General features: G+C 38.1%; 1 protein-coding gene across 1 annotated transcript in view; it reads left to right on the forward strand.

The window, feature by feature from the left end:
- Positions 1-23,062, forward strand: part of LOC126956147 (uncharacterized) — a 204,194-nt gene that overhangs the window by 143,819 nt on the left and 37,313 nt on the right. The window contains exons 3-6 of the mRNA XM_050792992.1: positions 4,182-4,220; positions 10,461-10,556; positions 19,639-19,730; positions 20,467-20,578. Of these exons, the coding sequence (XP_050648949.1) occupies positions 4,182-4,220; positions 10,461-10,556; positions 19,639-19,730; positions 20,467-20,578 (339 nt within the window). The remainder of the gene's footprint in view (positions 1-4,181; positions 4,221-10,460; positions 10,557-19,638; positions 19,731-20,466; positions 20,579-23,062) is intronic.

Consider the following 23,062-nt stretch of genomic DNA (forward strand, 5'->3'; position numbering starts at 1 on the left):
GTTTGTTATTACTGCTCTTCTGAAGCCTTCCTCTCTCAACTCCTCAAAGTCATTCTCCATCCAGCTTTGTTCCGTTGCTGACGAGGAGCTGCATTCCTCTGGAGGAGAAGAGGTGCTTTGATTTTTAGAATTTTCAGCTCCTCTGCTCTGGTTTCTCGCCATCTTTGTGGTTTTATCTACCTTTGGTCTTTGATGTACAGATGGGGTTTTGGTGTGGATGTCCTTTCTGTTTGTTAGTTTTCCTTCTAACAGTCAGGACCCTCAGCTGCAGGTCTGTTGGAGTTTGCTGGAGGTCCACTCCAGACCCCATTTTCCTAGGTATCACCAGCAGAGGCTGCAGAAGAGCAAATATTGCAGAACTGTAAATGTTGCTGCCTGATGCTTCCTCTGGAAACTTTGTCTCAGAGGGGCATCTGGCTGTATGAAGTGTCAGTTGGCCTCTACTTGGAGGTGTCTCCCAGTTAGGCTACTCGGGAGTCAGGGACCCACTTGAGAAGGCAGTCTGTCCATTCTCAGATCTCAAACTCCATGCTGGGAGAACCACTACTCTCTTCAAAGCTGTCAGACAGGGATGTTTAAGTCTGCAGAAATTTCTGCTGCCTTTTGTTCAGATATGCCCTACCCTGAGAAGTGGAGTCTACAGAGGCAGGCAGGCCTCCTTGAGCTGCGGTGGGCTCTACCCAGTTTGAGCTTCCCAGCCGCTTTGTTTATCTACTCAAGCCTCAACAATGGTGGACACCCCTCCCCCAGCCTTGCTACCGCCTTGCAGTTCAATCTCAGATTGCTGTGCTCGCAGTGAACGAGGCTCTGTGGGCATGGGACCATCCAAGCTAGGCACAGGATATAATCTCCTGGTGTGCTGTTTGCTAAGACCATTGGAAATGCGCATATTAGGGTGGAGGTATCCCGATTTTCCAGGTACCATCTGTCATGGCTTCCCTTGGCTAGGAAAGGGAATTCCCGGACCCCTTGCGCTTCCCAGGTGAGACAATGCCCCGCCCTGCTTCAGCTCACACTCCGTGGGCTGCACCCACTGTCTGACAAGCCCCAGTGAGATGAAGCCGGTACCTCAGTTGGAAATGCAGAAATCACCTGTCTGCGTTGCTCATACCGGGAGCTGTAGATTGGAGCTGTTCCTATTCGGCCATCTTGGCACCCCCAGCTAGCAAGCATTTTCTATAAAGGGCCAGATAGTAAATATTTTATGTTTTGTTGGTCATACGGTCTCTGTTATAACTGTCATTACTCTTTCTACTACTCACCTCTGTCATTGTAGCCCAGAAGTAGTCATAAGTGTGCTGTATTCCAATGAAACTTTATTTACAAAAACAGGCATTGGGTAGTTTGCCCTGCAGGCTGTACTTTGCTAACTTCTTATGGAAATCTTTCAAAATTATAACTGCCTTCTGTTGAGCATCTACACATGTTATGTAATGTTTTAGGCACATTGGATTGTTTTTTAGCTAATTCTTATGACAAAGAGGAAGCCAAGGCTCAGGAGACTTTAAAGTTGCAGAGTCATTCCTAGAACATAGATTTATCTCCACAGTGATGTTATACTTATTCTTACTCTGAAGTAGAATGCTCTACAAGTTTAAGAACTTTGCTTTCTATATTCTAAAAGAACTTGGTTATAAAGTTGAGCTACCTTCATCTTTCTGAAATTGTTTCATTTCAGATAGTGGCCAAAGAAAACTGGCAATTTAAATTGGGGGCAACTGACTAATGGCCTCCAGGCCACCAGAATTTCCCTCAGCTGTTTGCACTGTTGAGATAATAGACATCCTTGAAACCTGCCATAGTACAGCAGTTGACTTGAAGGTCTCTCTTCTTTGACTTTTTTGAGGGGCTATGTTGGTCACTCTAGATAAGATCTTGGAAGAAACTTTAGCAGCATTCTAAGCTTCTCTTTCCAAAATTCAGAACCAGAGGCCAGCAGTACCTCAGGTCTTTGGAAAGGATAGTGGGCAAAGATAAAGATCTTTGATGCTAAAAAGTTAATGAACAAGTTGTCCAGTTTAGCTGTCATCCTATCTTCACCACCTTAGTTCTCCTGGCCTGGAAACAAACTTGATTTATGTAGAGATTACATTCAACTCTGCCTTACATGAACAAGATGATGGATTTCTATAATCACAATATTTTATGTTATCTCTAAAGTTTTCAAAGGTGAAGAAATAATTAGGTTTAGTAAAAATGTAAGAAAGTGAATATTAGGAGCATATAGTTAATAAATGGTCTAGTATTTATTTTAGAAGTTTAAAACACATTTTCCTATTGGGTTTTTGGAGTAAAGTAAGATGATCTACATTGTTGCTGCATCCAGGCCTTTATAGTTGTAAGAAATCTTTGGAGGCTTAGTTGAGAGAAAAAGAATATATTTGAAAAAATGCATTTATCTTTCCTCATGAAAGTTGGTAGTGCTGAAACTGCAAACCTAGGACTGGGAAGGCTGTTGAAATTAGGGAAAACATCAGTGACATGGCATGTCAGTGTGTGTACTAAAGTGCTTCAGAAAAACAGAACCAGTAAGATGTAGATATCTTCAGAGACAGAGTAAGTGAGTGAGAGATTTACTATAAAAAACTGGCTTACTTGATTGTGGAGTCTGAGAAAGCCAGACCAGGGAGAGCTCAGTGTATAGTTCCAACTGGAGTCTGAAGGCCTGAGAACCAAGAAAGCCAATAGTGTAAGTTCCAGTCTGTGTACAAGTCTGAAGGCAGGAGAAACCAGTGTCCTAGTTTGAAGATAGGTAGAGAGAAAGAATTCCTTCTTACTCAATCTTTTTATTCTATTCAGGCCTTCAATAGGTTGCCCGATGCCCATCCACGTTGGAGAGACCAATCTGCTTTACTCTACTGATTCAAAAGTTAATCTCATCTAGAAATATCCTTTGAGACATACCCAGAAACAATGTTTAATCAAGTATCTGGGTCCCCATGGCCCAGTCAAGTTGATACATAAAATTAACTTTCTGTTTGTGTGTGTGTCTCTGTGTGTGTGTGTGTGTGTGTGTGTGTGTGTGAGAGAGAGAGAGAGAGAGAGAGAAAGAGAGAATTGAGGGGGAGAGAGAGAGAATGTGGGTAGAGATAAGAAAAACTCCACAGCCTAACCCCTCCTTCTCCTCGTTTTAAAAAAGATTTTAATTCCCTTTTTTATTTTCCAAAGACTTATCTAATTATTTATCTATTTATAATGAATAATTACTGATTGGGTATCTGTTATGTGCTAGGCATGATGCTACCACTGGGGATAAAATAATGAGTTAGACACATTGTCTTCAAGGAGGTTACTGTCTATTAGGGGAGATAAGCAAATACATCATTTAAATACTGTGTACTAAATGCTGAAACATGAGCAAGTATTAAATGCTAAGAGAATTCATAGGAAAGACATCTAATGCTACTTTGAGAGTCAGGAAAGGCTTCCTGGAGGAGATAAAATTTAAGCTAAGTAATGAAGAAGAGGGGCTTAATCAGACAAAAAACCAGGAAAATCTGTTCAAGGCAGAGGAAACAACATGAATGAGAGATGAGGATGGAGGCTTGGTCTAAACTTTCCGCATTCCATCTACATGATTCAACTGATTTCAGCATTTTTTAACATCCGGCATTTTAAAAGAAAAGCCTTTATATTGGGTGCCATGAACTAAAAGGAAAAGATGTGGCCTTAATGGTGCATTCAAAAATCTAATAACAAGAAAGTAATATTGCTTACAGATGGCACATTCTCTTCATCAGAATAAATATGGCTGGCAGTGAGTAAAGTGATAATGGTCCTTCTTGGCTATGTTGGGTCAATTTTTGGTTACCAGTTCTAACAGAGGAAGTCATTGAGTTTAGTCGGATTCAAATCTTCTTTCCCTGCTTTACTGAGGTATAATTGACGAATAAAAATTGTATATATTTAAGATATAGAACATGCTTTGATATATGTTTACATTGTGGAATGATTATTACAATCAAGGTAGTTTACATATTCATTACCTTACATAGTAACCGTCAAATCTTTATATGAATAAGGAAGAAAGGAACTCTGGCAGTTCCACTAAGGTTCAGCTCTCTTAAAGTGCTCCTTCTAGGCCATAGCACCCAGTTTATCCTTTGCTCCCAAGTCTTTTATGTTAGAAGTGGTACTAATCTCTTGTTTTCTCCTTCTCTTCCACCCTCTTTCCCCCTCAGGTGAAACAGTCACAAATGGAATATCAAGAAACATGCTATGTAAGTCCTGGTTTTGAAATACTTTGTCATCCTAAGAAGCTTGGACTTTATCCTGAGGTCAAAGAAATGAAAAATCAGATCATTCCAGCTGCAGTATGGAGAATAGAGTGAAGTGGGGTAACACTGGTGTAGTGGCACAAATTAAGCATATACGTAAGAGAGGATAATGACCTGAACTAGGGTTAAAGTAGTGGGAATGGAGATAAATAGATAGTTTGAGAGAAATTAAGAGGATGGAATGACTAGGACTTGGCAATTGACTGGATATGGGGGGCCTGGTGAATGAGAGGCAGGAGTCAAGATTGATCGTCAGGTTTCTGACTTGGGCAGTGGGTACATAGTGATGCTTGTATAAAGATTGAGAAAGTAAAAAGGAAAGTGAGTGTCAAGCAGTTTCAAGCAGCAGTCAGCTGCTAGGCTGGCTCATCACACTTCTGTAGATTCCGTTGAGAAGGAAGCAATGAGCCTAGATAGATTTAGACAGTTTATTACTCAAAGCAAAAAGGCAGCATGATCTTCATGCTTTTATGAATTCCCCCAAGTCCCATGATACAGAGTGAGGCCCAGATAGATGCTGTATACACAGTGGACCTGTGTCCTCCCAATCTTATAAGAGGCTACTTGCAAACTTGCCCAAAATCATTATCCTGGAGGATGACACTATCTTTGTTATGCTGGCCAGGAAACAAATGTACTCTCTAACCCAGAAGCATATCCTGTCTTTACTCAGAGACAAATAAAAACACCATGGACAATTACCTCTCAACAGTAAGAGAATGCTTTCCGTTTTGGACATAATGAATTTGAAATGCCCATGATATCTAAATAAAGATACTCAGTAGATAATAATCTGTTTTTAAGGATATTTGGTATAGTGTTTATAGAAATGAGATAATAAAACAATAAAATATATAAACTTTGGATATGTTAATAACATGATAGTTGCTTGTAAGATAGTTACAACAGGTAGTTACTGTGTTGCCTAATTAAACATCATGATAGCATCTTAATATGTGTAAGATTTATAATTTTATTCATCACAAACTGAATTCACCTAGGCTTAGTCCTCTGCTGCTTATGAGGTTTGATGATCTGCTAACAATCTCAGAAAATGAGAGAGTTGTGTGGTGGCAGTATGTTTATAACACACTATGGAACTGGCCTTATAACTGTAACTTTTGCCTGCTTTTAGTCTAGACCAGCCCTCTTCAGTAGAAATAAGATAAATGCAAGCCTCAAATATGAGCCATATACATAATTTAAAAATTTCTACTAGCCACATTAAAAAACCTTAAAAGAAGCAATGAAATTAATTTTTATAATATACTTTTAAACCCAGTTTATCAAAATACTGTTTCAACATGTAATCAACATGAAATTATTAGTCAGATATTTTACATTTTTTTCATGCTAAATCTTTGAAATCCAGTGTGTATCTTACATTTACAGCTTATCTCAATTTGGACTTGATAGATTCCAAGAGCTCAATAGCTATGTGTAGCTATCGACCACTATATTGGACAGTGCAGTTCTAGACCTCAAGAACAAGAAGTTATATTTTATCATGTATGATGAATATAGTTTTTCTTTGTATGTTAGAGGACTAAATACTGTGGTATGCTTTTTATCTTAAACAGTTGAATACCGAGAATAGCTAACATTATAATGAAGAAACAAATGGCCAGTGAATTTACATGGTATTTAATTTTTTTTTTGGAGATCCTGAGTTTCACTTAAAATCAGCTAGATATTACTGTGTCTAAAACAGGCATCTTGGAAGGTAAATTAGGCCTGTAGGTTGTATCATTAGGTCCTTGAGTGTAAACCACTCCAGAATTTCACTAAGTGGACCAGGTAACCAGGGGATTTAAAGTATAGTTAATGTTCATCCTTTACCCTTGGGAATACATTACATGTTGGTAGAATTTGTTCCATTATTTTATACAGTGAGGTTCCTCATCATTTTGTGGCTTGTGAACATTTACTTATTTACTATGTTGACAAATGTATTGGCTTTACAATACAGAAGCATGAAACATCTCAAAAACCTAAAAGATTTCTGTTAAGTAATTTAATGAAAAACAGACATTGAGGGGAAAAGTCAGCCATCCTATGTGCCCTCAATACAGCAGTTGGAAATAATATACTTTTGAATGTCTGAAATATGTTAGTGGTTTTAGAAAAAGACTAGGTAAGTCATTTGAGAAACTTAAGAAGACCTACTAAGACACTGGCAATACATGGTAATAACTTACTGAGTTTGCTTTGGGTAAACTCAGTGAGTCATGGAACTTGCTATGCACTTTAGTGAGGATACCTTTAATCCTAATTGATGAAATGCAGTCACTTTGAATTGTATGTTGAGGGAATGTTCTCAGGGAAAAGTGAGTTTCTGTGCTGAATGACTGAGTTAAAGCACTTGACTAGTCATAAAGGCTGTGGGTATCCCTTTGATGTTGATTATTATCTGTGATTGTTTGTTGAGGGTTTTCTGTTTGTTTTTTAAAACACTTTGGAAAAGCAAATGGTGAGTGTTACAATTTAAACAGATTTTCTTTTAGAGAATGTTTCAAAGGAAAAGACAAATAGTTCTACTTTATCCTTGTTCGTTGATGCTTTCATTTGATTTCATATTTATTGATACTAACAGCTTTAAACATTAGATTAATTCTATAACAAAGTGATACAGAATTGGATGTGCTATGGGGAATAGTATTGAATAAGGAAGACAGAAGCAGTAGCGTGGGTAGCATCTACTTTGTTTTCATGACCCAGAAGGACTATGTGTATGCCATTAGGCATTTTATGGAGTTTGTCAATCCACTATGGTAAAATAATCCAACAAGGGCTAATGCCATGTTTGTGACTTAACCATTGATCGGTTAAACCAATTGTCTTACTTTAGAATGAAACCTTGGGAATGAAGGGGTTATCATCAAAGGAGCTTTACTATAATGAAGTAGTCAGAGAAGGCCTCCCTGAGAAGAGGATGATAGTACTATGACTTGAAGGAAATGGGGGAGTGAGCCCTGATGGGGCATCAGGAGGGGCATTCTAGGTAGAGGATATGGTGGGTGCCAAGCCCTACTGCAGGAGCATACCCAGTAGTTTGCAGGAACAGTATGGTGACCGAGTAGTCATAGAAACAAAGGGGCTACTATCATTTATTGTCTTCTCTATTTTCTAGGTACTATTTATACAAACTTGACTTGAAATGAGGCAAATAGGGGGAAAAGTGTTATAGTGGAACAATCTATTTTAAACCTTAAAAATAATTGCTTGGAAATAAATCAGAAAACAAATAAAGTGATAGTACAGCTCCAATTATGATGGGACATGTCAGAAAACCATGGGAGTCAGATCCAAGGGCTTCTCACTGGCCAAACTCAGACAATTTGAGTTTCAAAATAATGAGAATAGTAGATTTCAATCCATAAAATAAAAATAAAAAAATAATGAATTCACACTTAAACAAATAAGGGAGTAGGATACTAACTGATAAATGTAGGAGGAATGATAATGTTAGAAAATCACCATTTTGCAACCACTATAACCATTAAACAGATTATCAGTGGATGCTAAACCAGTGGATGAGAATCTGATGAAGACCAGCATATTTACAAGGTTCTAAAAAGCATCTATCTGTAGATTACTTTTTAATTACAAAGCATAAAATAGGTTTTAATTACAAAGAACTTTATAGTGGACTAACCAGGTAGATACCACCTTAACAACTTAAGTAATCAGAGTTAACATTGCCAATAATTGGACAAACCAACATCACATACTTCCTGATGTGATTCACTGAGAAGAACACAACATCATTTACATAATATTGCTGTCAAAATTATGTAACCTAAATCTAATTATAAAAAAAATTAGACAAGCCCAAATTGAGGGATTTTTACAAAGGAAATTGCATGTAGTATTTACAAAGGTCAATGTTGTGAAACACAAGGAAGGATGATTCTGGACCAGAAAAACAAAAATTGCCCATACAGCACATTTTGGGGGCAATTGGAAAAATTAAAATAAGTTCTACATATTACATTAGATAATAGCATTATATCAATATTAAATTTCCTGATTTTGATTATTGTACTTTGACCCTGTAAGTGAGTATCTTTTTTCTTGGGAAAGGCACACAGAACTGCTTACAGGTAATGAAATATGGTATCTGAAATTTACTCTCAAACAATTTAGAGAAAAAAGTTATACATAGAGAGAGAAGAGAAGGGGAAGGGGAAGGGCAAGAAAGAATGATATAGCAATTGTGTCAAAATGTTAACAATGTGGGTCAAACACATACAGGAGTTCTTTATACAATGCCTGAAACTTTTCTATAAGTTTAAAATTATTTGAAAATAAAAAGTTGGAAACAAAATGTGGTAGTGGGCTGGATGAATTGGGCCAGGAACTCCCCTTCTGTTTGGTGCCCCTCTTCGTCCGTTTTCTTTTAAGAAGGACCCTGGGGCACCCCTGAAAATAATTTGAAGATCATTGCACTAAACTGATCATCCCTTCCAGCAATGAAAAAAGGCAAAAGCCAATAGTTTTATAGGTAATAAGAAAGGACACGCTAATATTTCATTAGCTGTAAGAAGAGACTACTTGTCCTTTTAATTTTAAATATTGCTAATGTGCAGATATTATTGGTAAATATCGATAGACACCAAAAAAAGAGCATATGGGAAAAAAAGAGCATATGGAAGAAAATAAGGCAAAGTCTGTACTTGGCCTGAGGGCTCTGGGAATTGTGAGGGAGTCTGCGTGTAGGTCATTAGGAAGATTTTTAAGTAGCGGCAATAAATTTTACTTTTGGTAAAAGTAAATACATGAAACTGAAATGAGGCATAGGAAGGAGTGAAATGTGGAAACTCTGGTCAGCATAATTTAAGTTTATAATCATAGTAAGGATGGCTCCTCTCACTAAATGACAAGGTCATAGTGACCTTTAAAAGCTAGAAGACAGATGAAAAATGATTCAGAATAGACAAGGAAGCAGTCAAAAGCATTGAGCAATGTCAAAAGCATCCTACTTCAGGCCACTTTAACACTTGTACTGAGTCGGTACCATCTATATACAGTCATGCGCTACATAATGTCATAGGTTTGTATAAGTCCATCCTATGATGTTCACATAATGATGAAATTGCCTAACGATGCATTTCTCAGAACATATCCCTGTTGTTAAGCAATGTGTGACTGTACTTGGAGATAGCATTCATTACATCAAAAGAGAGGAACCCTGCCTGAGCCAGGTATCATTTCTTTGTTTCTTAGAGTTAACAACATAATCCCCAGTCAGTATAGTACTTTGAGAAGAACATAATTTGAAGGTCTAGAAAACAATGTGGAACTTCTGGAATTATGGAATTATCATAGGCATGTAATTAGCATATAGATTGTTTTAGGTTGACTATAAGGGAATTCTAATTTCCTTAAAGGAAAAAACCCAACAAAGGAGAAGAAAATAAATTATCTTTTGACCTAATTCGTGTGCTAAATACTAAAACTTTATATCTCACTGAGAGATAAGATATAACAAAAGTGGGGAAATTATAAGATATGAGGGAACTTTGTTTTCAAAACTGCCACAATGTATCAGAAATTATAAGGGGTGGTCATGGCATAGGTGAAGCATGAAAATATACTTTATTAAAAGTCGAATAATGCATATATCAAAATGAACAAGAAGAGCAGTAATGCTCACAATGTATCAGTGATCGCATGCACAAAACCTGTGGTTTCTTGGCTATTTGGAAAATAATAAAATGAAAAATGACTTTTAATGGACAAATGTGATATACTATTATAAAATGAGCCTTTCTTAAAGATTAGGAAAAATAGAAATTACACAAAAAGATATGAGAAAATCTGTAATTTAAACCTTTGTGGGCATGGTATGAGAGCAGGTAGTACCAAATTAAGGAGGAAAACAATGCTGACAAAAGAAGCTGGAATTGTAGGCAGCATACAGGCAGGGTGCTTTGTGAAGTTCTGCCAGGGAACAGCTATGAAGCATCAGCAGTAGTTGGAATGAAGAAATAGGGGAATGGATAGTTTAATGACCATTTAAAATAGTTACTTTTCTCTCTAAGATACGATAAGAAGGGTAACCAAACCCAATGCTCCAGAACACAAGTGATTGGCTAAAGGAGTCAGGAAGAAGCGTTTGTTGTTCTAGTTGGTGTAGCCTTGCTCAACTACTTAGGTACCGTCTATGTGTTCCTTTTCTAGCACCAGGTATTATCTACTGCTGTCTGCAGAATTCAGACATGGAGGGCTCAATGGTGTCCCCTGGTCTTTGGAACATTCTGTATTTTAATGATCATGGTAAGTGCTTGGAAAATATGGAGCAAATACAGAGATGTTGGTGTTTCAGTAGAATTAATGACCATGTCTGCTTTTTGACTGGTGTTTTCATTGAAATCATCAGGTCTAGTTATGATTTCCTAGTCAAATTTTACTAAAACAATTGACTATATATAAAACATCTGACATTTTTTATTCTTATAATGGACTAGGTCTTAAACACTGAACCACAGTTCTGCCCAATGAAAAGCACAGGTGTTCTAACAAGAAATAATAATAAATAAGATGTGGTATTTTTATTTTGTCAAGTAGTATACACGCATATAGTGCATTCAGGGATTCAGAATACAAGATTGCTTTAACAGCAATCAAATTTTGGTAGAATTTACTTGATTTTAACATCTTCCTTTTAGGCTGGTATTTTAAAGAAGATCAGAAGAATTACTCATTCTGGGAACAAAGACTTTTGAAAGCTGTCAGCTTACTGACAGTTATGATGAGCATTTATTTCAGGCTTATAAAACATATTAATCAAACTCATTTACAGTGTGATGGTCCAAAGAGGGTTATTTTATTTTTGAGAGATACTTTAAGTAAGTGAAGAGCACTGGTAACATATACTTCATTGATACAAAGAAAAATGTGTTTTTCGTCTTCAAAATGAGTAAATACTTTTCTTGGGTTTACAGAATGAAGCATACTGCAGGATTCTGTTTATTACAAGACTATTTGCAAAAGACCTATGCACCATTCATTGCACCTTGAAAAACACTTGAAAATATGGGTTGCATTTGCAAACTTCAATGTATGACATGGAAATCTGGCAAGCTGCCTGGCATCTACTTAAAGGATTGTCATTCTGGGAAAAATAAATTTCTCTAACTAGACAAAAGTCAATGTTTTCATGTTTTACTGCAATCAAACTGATAGAGCTGACAATTTAATGTCTCAACACTTAAAATATCTGTGGATAATCAGTTACCTCAATCAATCATAAACACAAATCCGTCTATTTTCAAAGCTTGTGTCTGTGACTAAGATATAAAACAGTTTGGTGAGACCCATCCCCCACAACACCTCATCATCTCCCCCCACCATCATCTCAGTAGTCCTGATTTGTCTTTAGCTATGCAGATATTTATACACATTATGCATCTGAAAATAACTTTTAACAACTCAAGTGTGATCAAATTTAGAAAGTTTTCTTTCACTGTCCTGTTTTATTTAATTTTTATGGGTAGTTTATAGCCTGTATGCCTGTCAGAAAAATGTGTAACTGTGCTGGCATTCCAGCTGAAGACATCATTACGAGTGAAAGAATGCTCAAGGCTTTTTCAAAGTGGGTGCTGAAACATACATTTCCCTTCTCTGACTCCAGGGGATGCTGGTAGCTACCCCAAACAGAGGTATTTTCGGGTCAAATGGTATAGTGCTGGCCCCTTAGGATTTCCTGGGAGGCACACGGGATGGCTCGTTTCTGGACACTCATCGTAATGATGATGATGATGATGATGATGATGATGATGATAAAGCAAGGGAGACAGTGACAACACAAAAAGGTGCCTGAGAAATTGGATTCCAGGTAGGTCTAGATTTGGCAGAACTGACAGGTTCAGTTCACTAAGCTTTGGTATTGATAATGACGGGAAACTTCAGACAGTTTTAGAAATCTGTTTCTATTAAGATATGCCATGGCATTTCTGCAACATGAGAACAAGTTTACTGGGGCACACCATTCTTTCAGCATAATAAGAATTGATGTGAGAATTTTACATTCCTAACAGATAATTACTCTGAATACTGAATAAGCCAAATTTCTTGTTTGGAGTATTTTTTGATATATTTTTAATGTAATGGTGTATATGTGTGTATATGTATATATCGACACACACATTCACCACCAATGCTTCCTTTTTGTTTCTTTGATTATTTGGAGCTTTGCAATCAAACTAAGCAGTTTTAGAACCCTTGGGGCAGCATCTTTTAGTTCCCCGTCAGGCAGCCTTGCAAAACAATCAATCTTGCTCTCACTCTCACTTGGCGGAAGTGCCACGACACGAAGAGTGCAGTGCTTTGCTCTTGCCATGAAGCCTGGGTGACAAAAGTTTTTACAAGAAGCTGACTGTATTTGGGGTTATGAATATGCAATGACTCTCATTAGTATTGAAGCACCAGAGCAGGGGCTGACATCCCCCGCCACTCTGAGTTGCTGCAGAATCGGCTAATGAATTGTCTCGCTCCCTCACTCACACAGTCTGCTGTTGTGGCTCCTGAGTTCCAAGGGGAGTTGCCCATTTTGAGAAGACCATTGACTGCAAAAATTAATTGTCAAGGACTACTCTTGATTTCATGAAACAATGTGTAGACAGTGCTTAGATTGTCAAAACAGAAAAGCACTAAACTCTGTATAAGATAATATCATGAATAGAAAAATTTAGAGAGAGACACAAGAAGGTATATATTATGTACTTATATTCATCAGTGTGTACAGATATGCTTCCATCCTGGATCGTTGTACAATATGTGTGACTGTATGTAGATGAAACCAAGTCACAGAAACCTGACATTCTGTTGGTTTGTCTATTATCCTTCCAAATGGAACAAAAAGAGATGATAGAAAATTCCCAGAATGAATAGGGTTGAAACACAAAGATATTCCATCAATTCTTTACCATATTCTTTCTTTTGTATTCTTGGGTCTCTGCCAAACATTTTGCAGCTCATACACATACCATCTTTCATGAATATGTTACTGATAAGGATATGTTTATAGCCACTGATTAAGATATCTGAGCTGATTTGCAGTGTGTAAGAAGATGCAAAAGAGCTCAGAAACCATTTAGAATGTCCCCTTTCAATAGAATAAATTAAATGTGGTTTTCCACATCCCTCCTCCCTTGAAATTTCCTTTCAACTAGAAGAGCACTTCTGTGACTTGCTGCAGATTGTAAAGGATGGATTGAATTGAAATTGATAATATATGCTAAAAGGTAAGGGATATTTTGTAAGCTGTGCAAATATGGCAGTGAACAAAGAGTTAAACTCTTATATTAGGATGCTTGCTTCTGTGGTCATTTATTAATCTGCAATGGAAAGTCATCCCTTGCAAGGAAGTAGATATTTGTTATTTTATAGAGTTTTAGAGGTTAGTGTTATTATAATTGCTGTATCTGTTTGACCCATCACTGGAAACAAGAAAAAATAAAGTGAAAGAACCATGTAAATATAAGAGTACCAAGAATGAGTATAGCATAAAAATAAATGCAGCTCTGACAAAAGTGGCTCAAGTATCATACATCAAACACTTGTTACCTCTGCTGCCTTTAGTGACTGCACATGAGTAAGAACAAATCAGTGATAAAATCTTAAGAAAGATGAAACCAGTCTGGGCCGTTGCAAAGACCATTAGTCATTCTACAAAGCCATAATATTATTTGTTCAAGTAATCCTTGGCTTCCTATTTAATGGACATAATATGCACTCCATTCCTAGTTCAAAGCCACAAAGGGAATTTTAAAAAATTGGATACGTCTTAGAGAGGACCAGTCAGACCTGATCACAAAACAAGCTGCTAAATTATTCAGTTTTATTACTAAATTTGCATTCTAGCTGTACTTCAATGCAAGTATAGGGTTTAAAATTTTTACTGTTTTAAAAATACTTATATAATCAGAAATGAAGTACCTATACAATCACAAGCATTTCCTGATTTTTCTGATGCCATTTCCCTACATATCCAAATATTTTCTATTACAAGACAAGAGTCTACCTGGGTAGATTAGGATAAACTAACTCTTATGGAGCACACTTGCATTTTAAAATACAAGAGTGGAAACAGATCCATTGGAACAATTATGGCTAAGCACAACCCATTCAGGTTTGATAGAAATATTAATATCTGTTACTATGAATAAGATAATCACATTACAAGTGAAAATAGTTTTAATTGAAATATGGTAGTTTTGATTTGGCACTGTAATTAGCATCTGTATTTAAAACTTTGTGACTGCTGTGAACATTATTTATGGAAGGTTTATATTAATATAATTTGGTGCTTGTTGCTTTTATCAAATATTGGTGTCTAATGAAATAAAATGCAAGTAACTTGGGCTTCTCACATTGTTATGAGTGATTTGCTGACAATCATTTGCTGTACCTCCTTTTCTACACACAACCATAATACAATTGTAAGAGCAGGTGAAACAATATATTACATTGTTTCTATTTATATTATATTAAGCTGTCTTACTACAAACCTGAAATAGAATTTGGATACTTAACAAGAGAAAAGCAAATATGCATATGGATTTAGGCAATTATTTGATTTCTCATTCTATACTCTATAGCATCCAAAACCATATTTAGTATTTTGATATAGTTTATGAAGTGGACCCAGAATTGGAGTACCCTATAGCAGACAAAGTGCTGGAAGTCACAGACACATTCATCCTCCCTCGCTCCCTCTCCCCCGACCTCTCTCTCTCTCTCTCTTTCTCTCTCTCTTTCACATACACATGTATGCTCTCACAATGGGGAGGGAAAAGAATGAAGAAGAGTTCAGCCTTTGATGAACTTACCTAGAATTTTGCCATTAGAAACTATTTTAATTTAAAAACATACATGTAAATTTTGTCCTTTATAGTTTAGTATTTTTTAAATTTACATGTGAATGTGGGGCACCATAGTCATTTCAGTCTTTAGGATCTTTAGAGGTCTTGGTCTGAACTTGGACAGACCAAAGAATTTACTGTCAGCAAGTGCTATTTATACATTTCCTTGTCAGCCATGAATTAACAATTATTGAGTACAAATCTGGGTGCTGAGGGTAGGGAGAGGTGGACTAGGAAAATACAGAAAACAGAATCTTGGGTACCAGGAAGTTTATAATGTAGCTGGGGTGAAAGATCATGGGTAACAGTGGAGTCTCATTTACAGGGCTAGATGTGAACAGTAGATTGGTTTAGTGCTCCCAAAGTGCAGAAGTGTTTCAGGGTTGTCACTGAGATGTGAGAACAGCCTCAGGAGGGACAAGTATAGGGACTTCTCATAGGAGTTCCTGCTTGGATTTTGGAAAATTAAACATTTTATTAAAACTTGGCTTTACTTTGAAACGATATAAGTGTGTCTAAAACTCATTTTATTTTGATTTCAGTGGCAACATTTCCTTTAGAAGTGATATAATTTACAGTTTATAATTGTGTGTTTTGTAGTGTTCTTTAAATTTTTATCATTAAAAAAAATTGTATCCTTAGGTAGGGAGGAAAAAATTTGTTTACTACAATTACAGTTGCCCCTTTTAAATGAAGGACAAGGGCAAAGGATTATACATGAAAAAGATCAGAGTAACATTTAAATAACTCCATTTCTTCCTTAACTAACTCTTCAGTAGTCTTGCCTAGGTATACTTATAAATGGTGATTCCATATCAATGCCCAGAAAAATTATGCAAGTATGGACATATTGATGCCCAGCAAAAATTATGCAAGTCCCAGAGTCCTAAATTATGCAGTTCCCAAGTCCTGTATTACCAGAAATGGTCATTATATGCCCTAGGTGGGGAGCCTTTTATTACTTGGTAGGGTCTCTAAAAACTGATGTAACTGTTTAATTACTAGCCACAAGTCCAGCTCTCAGTAAAACTGCGAAGTTGTTTATCTGCCACTCTTTTCTTTGACACTCTTCTTCCTTTTACCTTTTTCCCACTCTCCTCAGATGGCAATAAAAAGGGCTTGCGGTTACCCCTGCCAGAGGCGTTTGCTTTTTAAACAGGAGACTTCGTGATTTGATATAAGTGTTGGGTGTATGGCAGGCACTGTGCTAGCTGCTTTACATGGGTTACTGCAACACAGATAATTGTATGGATGAAAAAAGTAGTGCAGAGACACGCACAAAATGAATTGTCAGTATCACACAGGTAGTTAGGTTTTGAGTCCTAGTAGTATTTTTGACTCCAGAACCTATGTTGTTTGTATTACATCAAAACATATTCAGACCTTGAATAAATTATGCTGGAAGTTCAGGCTTTGTGCCAGTCCCACAGGAAAAAATGCTTTTGGCTCGGAGCATTGCCCTGCCTGGTGCTCTTCAAATGAGATGAGGTGGGCCGGGTGTGGTGGCTGATGCCTGTAATTCCAGCACTTTTGGAGGTCAGGGTGGAAGGGTCACTTGAGATCAGGAGTTTGAGACCAGCCTGGCCAACATGGTGAAACCCCGTGTCTACTAAAAATACAAAAAGTAGCCAGGCATGGTGATATGTGCCTGTAATCCCAGCTACTTGGGAGGCTGAGGCACAAGAATACCTTGAACCCGGGAGGCAGAGGTTGCAGTGAACCAAGATGGCACCACTGCACTCCAGCCTGGATGACAGAGCAAGACTCTGTCTTAAAAAAAAAAAAAAAAAAAAAAAAAAGGTGAGATAGATCTAATTAGTTCTGCTAACTCATGAGGCCAGTTTTGTATTTGCACCTTAAATCTGTTTTAATGTAGGCATATTCCAGGGAGACTTTAATCTTTGTTTTAAATTAATTTAATTTCTTAAACGTTTATTGAATGCCTGTTCTTTGCCAGACATTGTGCTAGATGCTGGTGGTACAAAGACAGTCTATTTAAGGAGAAAGACTGTATAAGACATTATAAATAACTATAATACAATTCACTAAATGATATAATAGAGGCAATGCAAGGGATCATGGGAACATATGAGGGAATAATTAATTATGCCTTGAGGGAAAGTGTCAGGGAATGCTATATTTGATCAGAGCCTTGAAGGACAAGCAATAAGGATTTTCTAGAAGGACAGGAGGAAGTTGAGAATTCATTTTAAGTGATGGGAACAGCAGGAGCATGTGTGTGAATATGCCTGGCATATTTGGTGGATGGGAAGGGTTGTTTGATTGTAAAAACAGTCACCAATTTCCCTTTCCTGCTTCTAACTCCTGGCAAAGTGACATTGCAGATCCATCCATTAAGGGGTGGAGTCTCTTTCTCCATACTGAATCTGGGTTGATCATATGACTTGCTTTGACCAGTGGATTATTAGCAAACAGCACAGAGACTCATGCACTGGGGCTTCTGCACTTGGAACCCCGTGACCGTATTGTCAGTGAGCCCAGGTTACTGTGCTGCAGGATGAGTGGTCACCCAGAAAAGAACTGAGGCTCTTGCCAACAGTCATTGAACTGCTAAACATGCGAGTGAGATCATCTAGTTACCAGCTGATCCACCATTTGATCACAAACACATGGGAGAGTCCAGGGGCAATCAGTTGTCAGCCCAGATTTCCCCTGATCTCTCTGGGGTGTCAGCTGATACAGAACTAACTGCCCAGCCCATTCACAGACTTATGAACTAAATAAAATGTTGTTTTAGCTAGTAAATTTGGGGTGTTTTGTTTTTCAGCAAAGCTGATACACAGAACTTACATGTAGAGTACAGGAAATGTAGGAGAGGGAGAAGCTAAAAATGAAGAGAATGTTAAGGAGTTTAAGATATCTGATACCATATTAAGGAGTTTAGACCTACTTTCTAGTACCAAGCTTCCCAACGTCATTGATTCATGTACTGCTTTTATCTTTTTTAAAACATCTCACACTACCTGAATAGGTTAATTTTTCTTTAAATTGCATGAGTTTTATACTGAAATTTATTTTTAAAGCAAACTTAACTTGACACCCAGTTTGATGTGTTAATTCTGTTTTTTGAAACGTATTAAAATATGAATATTTAAGAAGTTGGTCTGTTTGCTATGAGAAATCATCTTGTATATTATGAGGAGTGCATTTAAGGATTTCCTGCTTTAATCAGTACGAATCAGAAGCACGTGGAGAATAGTTTGAAGTGCAGAGGCTGCTGGTAGGGAGGAGTGAGGAGGCTAATGCAGAGGTCCAAGCGGAATATAGTAAATGGTAGGTAGATACACTTGAAATGTGTTCTTGAGGAAGAAGAGAAAGACCTGGTGACAGATTTGATGTATGTGGGGTGAGAATGGGAAGTGTGAAGGAGAAGGAGTATAAATATGACTTGGATCATATAGTAAATACTAATACTATTAAGAAAAAGGAGAGAAAAATATAAATTATATAATTTATGATTTAATTTGATATAAATTATAAAATATATATTAGAAAATATAATGTACTTGTAGAGTTTGCAATGGTAGGTCATTTGAAAACAGGTGTGCTAGGCATTTGGACATATGGGTCTGGGCTTAAAATACTATTTTTGAAGTCATCAGTGTGTAGTTGGCACATAGTTGAAGTCATGAGAGTAGATGACATCATCTAGAGGAAGTATTTGGTACAGAGATTTCCAGCTTTTGTTTTTTTCATCCCCAGACTCTTAAGAGAAATAACTTACTCCAGCTAGAAATGGTGAGGGGTTCACATATGTAATGATTCTCAAATGGGAGTGGAGGGGATCTGTGCAGTGTGAAAAATATGTCCCCCAGGTGATTTTGCTATACTGCTGCTCTCTCCTTGTGGGTTTAATGAAATGAGGACCGTGGAAGAGGAATTAGTAAAGATGTGAGCCACAGTGCTAAATTTTGCAGAGAAATCTAGTAGTATTAAGATTATTATTTGACCAATGCTGACTCATGAAAGTATAGTACTTGGCATATAAGAGGAGAACAGTAAAGGTTTGAGTGAATGATTTATGTAGAACTGTTTTGTATTTGAAACACTCCACAAGCCTTCAGTATTAAAGTTAGACAAGATTTGTAATTGTACTACTTTGGACTTGGAAATCAGTGTGGATTTTTAAAATTTTCTCTGTCCATGGTCAGTAGCTTACAACAGTGCCTACTTGGGCACCATAATCCTGATCTCAGTGCAAAGCAATGTTTGAGCCTGCATTCAGGAAATAATGCTGGGGTAAGGCTGTTGACTGATGTCTGTTTTATGGCCACTCCACGTGTGGTTGGAGTTCCCAGAGGCAAGTTACTTGCCTTATGCTGATTTGAATTGAGAGAATTAATAGACTTTACTGGCAGAACTGGAATGCCATCAGCCCATCTAGTTGTCAGGTAATTTTATGCTCACACTAGCAGCTTCTTTTTTATTATTATTATTAAAATGAAAGGATTTCTACCTGCCTTTGCCTGCAGCTAAGGAGAGGCCCCGGATCAGGACAGCAGAGTTTTCTCAGATGTGATGTGGTGCCCCTTGCATCCTGCTCAGAGAATTCTCAGCAGCACAGGTTTGTTTGACATCTGGCATTCACAATTCCTGTGAGAGTGGCTTCCCCCTAAATGTGCCCTGAAAGCATTCCTGCTGTGCCCCTTCTGTCCAAGTATAAACACATCATAGGAAATGAACAAGTAAAGACCCAGCTTTTCCGGAAGGAATGAAGGAACCCCTCACCCAGCTGGCCCGGGTTTTGATGTCCAGCTTCAGGAAATTTTGCCAGCCGCTGGGGTAGGGGCTGTTGTCTTGACCACTTGGCACCTTAGTCCCTTTCCCATTCTAAACTCCCCAGGTGCTGTCCACAGCCTCTGTTCTAAGTCACCCAGCTGAGGAAAATTGTTCCAGGACTTTTGAAATGTGAAAGAAGGGTTGTCTTTCATTGTAGATTAACCAAAGGGCAACTGGATTAATTATTTACAGTTGTAAATGTGGTGCTGCGTTTACTGAGGTAGGGGACACGTTTAAAAATAGTTGAAGCAGTCTAAAGCTAGACCTATAGAGAAAAAGATTCCTTTCCATTTGTTTTAATATGAAGATCCAAATATTAAAAATGATAAAATGGATATATAACAAGGAAGTTGACACCAAAATAAAAGGAAAAGCAAAGCCTTTTTACTTTCCCCTGGCTACTGTCTTTCCAATTCCATTTTTTGCTCCAGCCTAATGAATGTATTGTAAGTAAAACCTGCATGCTGTCTTTGCTCTCTGCCTTCCTACTACTGCAAATATCAGCTCAGCCACTCTTTCAGATCCACTTCAAGGAAACACCGACTTGAAAACTCTCCCCCATGGTTTTGTCTGAACTGGCTGCCATTCTGCAGCACACACCAGATCCAATTGCTGGAGTCGGGAACCCGAGAGGTGAGCAAGAGCAAGCACTTAGCTGAGTGAGTCAGGCGGGCCTGCGTGAAAGGATGTAGGTGAGCCAGAAGCTAATGGGAAAAATAGGGGGTCGTTGCTAATTTTGATGTGGGGAAATCTGAAAGGCTCTTCTGCATGTCAGAGCATTTGAATATTTGGCAAACAGCTGGCTGGGCTCCGGGAGAGCGCCTCTTGATTCGCCTCGTCAGATGTTCAAAGATAAAATGAGGCAGCATGCACGCCAGCACATAGCTCATAGCCTTGCAGTCAGTTTTGAATTTAGATTTGAATTGTGATATCAATGTCATGGTGGCACATGCTTTGAGAAAGTACTTACAGAGAATAATTGAAAGATTCAGTGTGAAGCTTCTGAAAGCCATAATTTAAAGTTCCAGAAGCCTCCATATTACTCTCACCATTAAAATTTAAAGTGACAGAAGCCCAATTATGTATGGTTATTTTCTTAAATAAAATCATATTTCTACCCCAAGTGAAAGATTCATTGCTGCCCACTAATCTCTGTCAGGAGAACCAATCTCAGCGGCGTCCAGTGTCGGCAGCCAAGATGGTTAGCTTTATGCTGGGGACAATGGAGCGGCCCTGGGGGAAGCAGAGCTGGAAGGCCTCCGCGGAGGAGCTTGACTTGCAGGAGACTGATTTGCATGATAATCACCATCATGGATCCTCCCTGGTGCCAGCCTCCACACTTAACCAAATGCAGTATAACTTTCATAGCAGCTGAGAAGCCTGAGTAGGGGCTGTAGCACACATTTTGCAAAGCCTGGATGACGTCAAAAACTGCTAGTGAAGAGGGGGCAGCTGGTTGTAAAGCTAAACCACACCGAAGAATGGAGACTTGGAACATAACCTTAAAACCTGATAAAGAATATAACTTTGGGGACTGTTGAAAAATACGAAGCTTTTCCCTCTTATTATTATTATTATTTTTAACTCAGAGGAATCTGTTTACCAGAAGAAGCCTTTTCTTACTGGAACTTCTGAAGCCGTTGAAACCATGGCATGAAAATAGATCAGTGGAAATACAGAAACATTTCCAGTGCAGACATTTCAGTCTCTATCAGTTAGAAGTATGGAGCCAGACTTGTAGACTAGGAATCTTCCCACCAATACTTGGTCTGTTTGATTTTACTTTATACTGCATTGTGATTTGGGGCATATGGTAGAATGGTAGCCAGAATTGCAATGAAAAATTGCACAGAGCCAGTCAAGCTTAAATCACTCAAAGTTTGTTATGAAAAACTTTATTCCTTAGGGCTCCCAGGGACAAAGGAGCATGTAAATCAACTGATGTTATGGAGCATGATTTTGGATAATATGGAGAGTATGTACATATCAATACTAATCTAAGCAGTCTTAGAAATAATAAATCACATATTTCTTGTAATTTTCCCAGTCTGATAAAACATTTACAAGTAGGTCTTGGTTCTGCCGAGTTTTGTCATGACTGTAGCACAGCCAGCTCTTTGGCAGTCTGCAAGTTTATTTTTTGTTTTCTGGATTTAGCTTTGGATCTATCCTTCTTTTTACAGAATTGGTCCTGTGATAAGAACTCAACTTCTCTTCCTTCCCTTTTGTTCATGTCTCATTAAGAGGTGGCCACATTCACTTAATGTCCATGATTCCATCACTATGTTTAGACTCTCCCTGTAAATTATTTTCTCTCTTCCATTTTCTGCCTTTGACATTTTGTTGGCCTCCTCCTTTAAAAAAATCATTTTTAAAATTCCCTGCTCCCAGCCTCCTTTCTTTCAATTCTTCTCGACTTGTCTACTCTGTAGTCTCTGCCTTTTCACCATTCACTCTTTAACCCTTTGCAGTCTGGATTCAGCCACCCCAGATGTGCTGAAACTACCTTCTCAGACAAAGACAATACTCCTACTTGACAGACCCTCTTTCTCACTCTACTCTATAGGGGAGTGGCTTACCTAATTGGTAAATATGGGTTGAATAAGTGGGCTACCTCAGCTTACTGCCATGCTCGTTCTATCTGGAGAAGGGCCTGCCTACCAAGAGCACACATTTTCCCAAAGGCTGGGGGCTCACCCCAGCTTTTGCTGTCCTGGCCTGCCAAGATGATATAATTATTATTATTATTTTTTAGGTAGTCTCATTCTGTTGCCCAGGCTGGAGTGCAGTGGCGCAATCTCGGCTCACTACAACCTCTGCCTCTTCGGTTCAAGTGATCTGTGCCTCCGCCTTCGGAATAGCAGGGATTATGGGTGTGCACCACCATGCCTGGCTAATTTTCGTATTTTTAGTAGAGACGGGGTTTCACCTGTTGGTCAGGCTGGTCTTGAACTCATGATCTCAAGTGATCCACTCACTTCTGCCTCCCAAATTGCTGGGATTACAGGCATGAGCCACCATGCCCAGCCCCAAGATGATATAATTCTATAGCTTAGCCATGTGTGTTTTGGATTTCAGACTAAGCTACCTCCTCCACCTTGGCTTCAATCAGTAATA

This window comes from Macaca thibetana, chromosome 6, assembly GCF_024542745.1.
Source record: "Macaca thibetana thibetana isolate TM-01 chromosome 6, ASM2454274v1, whole genome shotgun sequence".
Taxonomy (NCBI): Eukaryota; Metazoa; Chordata; class Mammalia; order Primates; family Cercopithecidae; genus Macaca; species Macaca thibetana.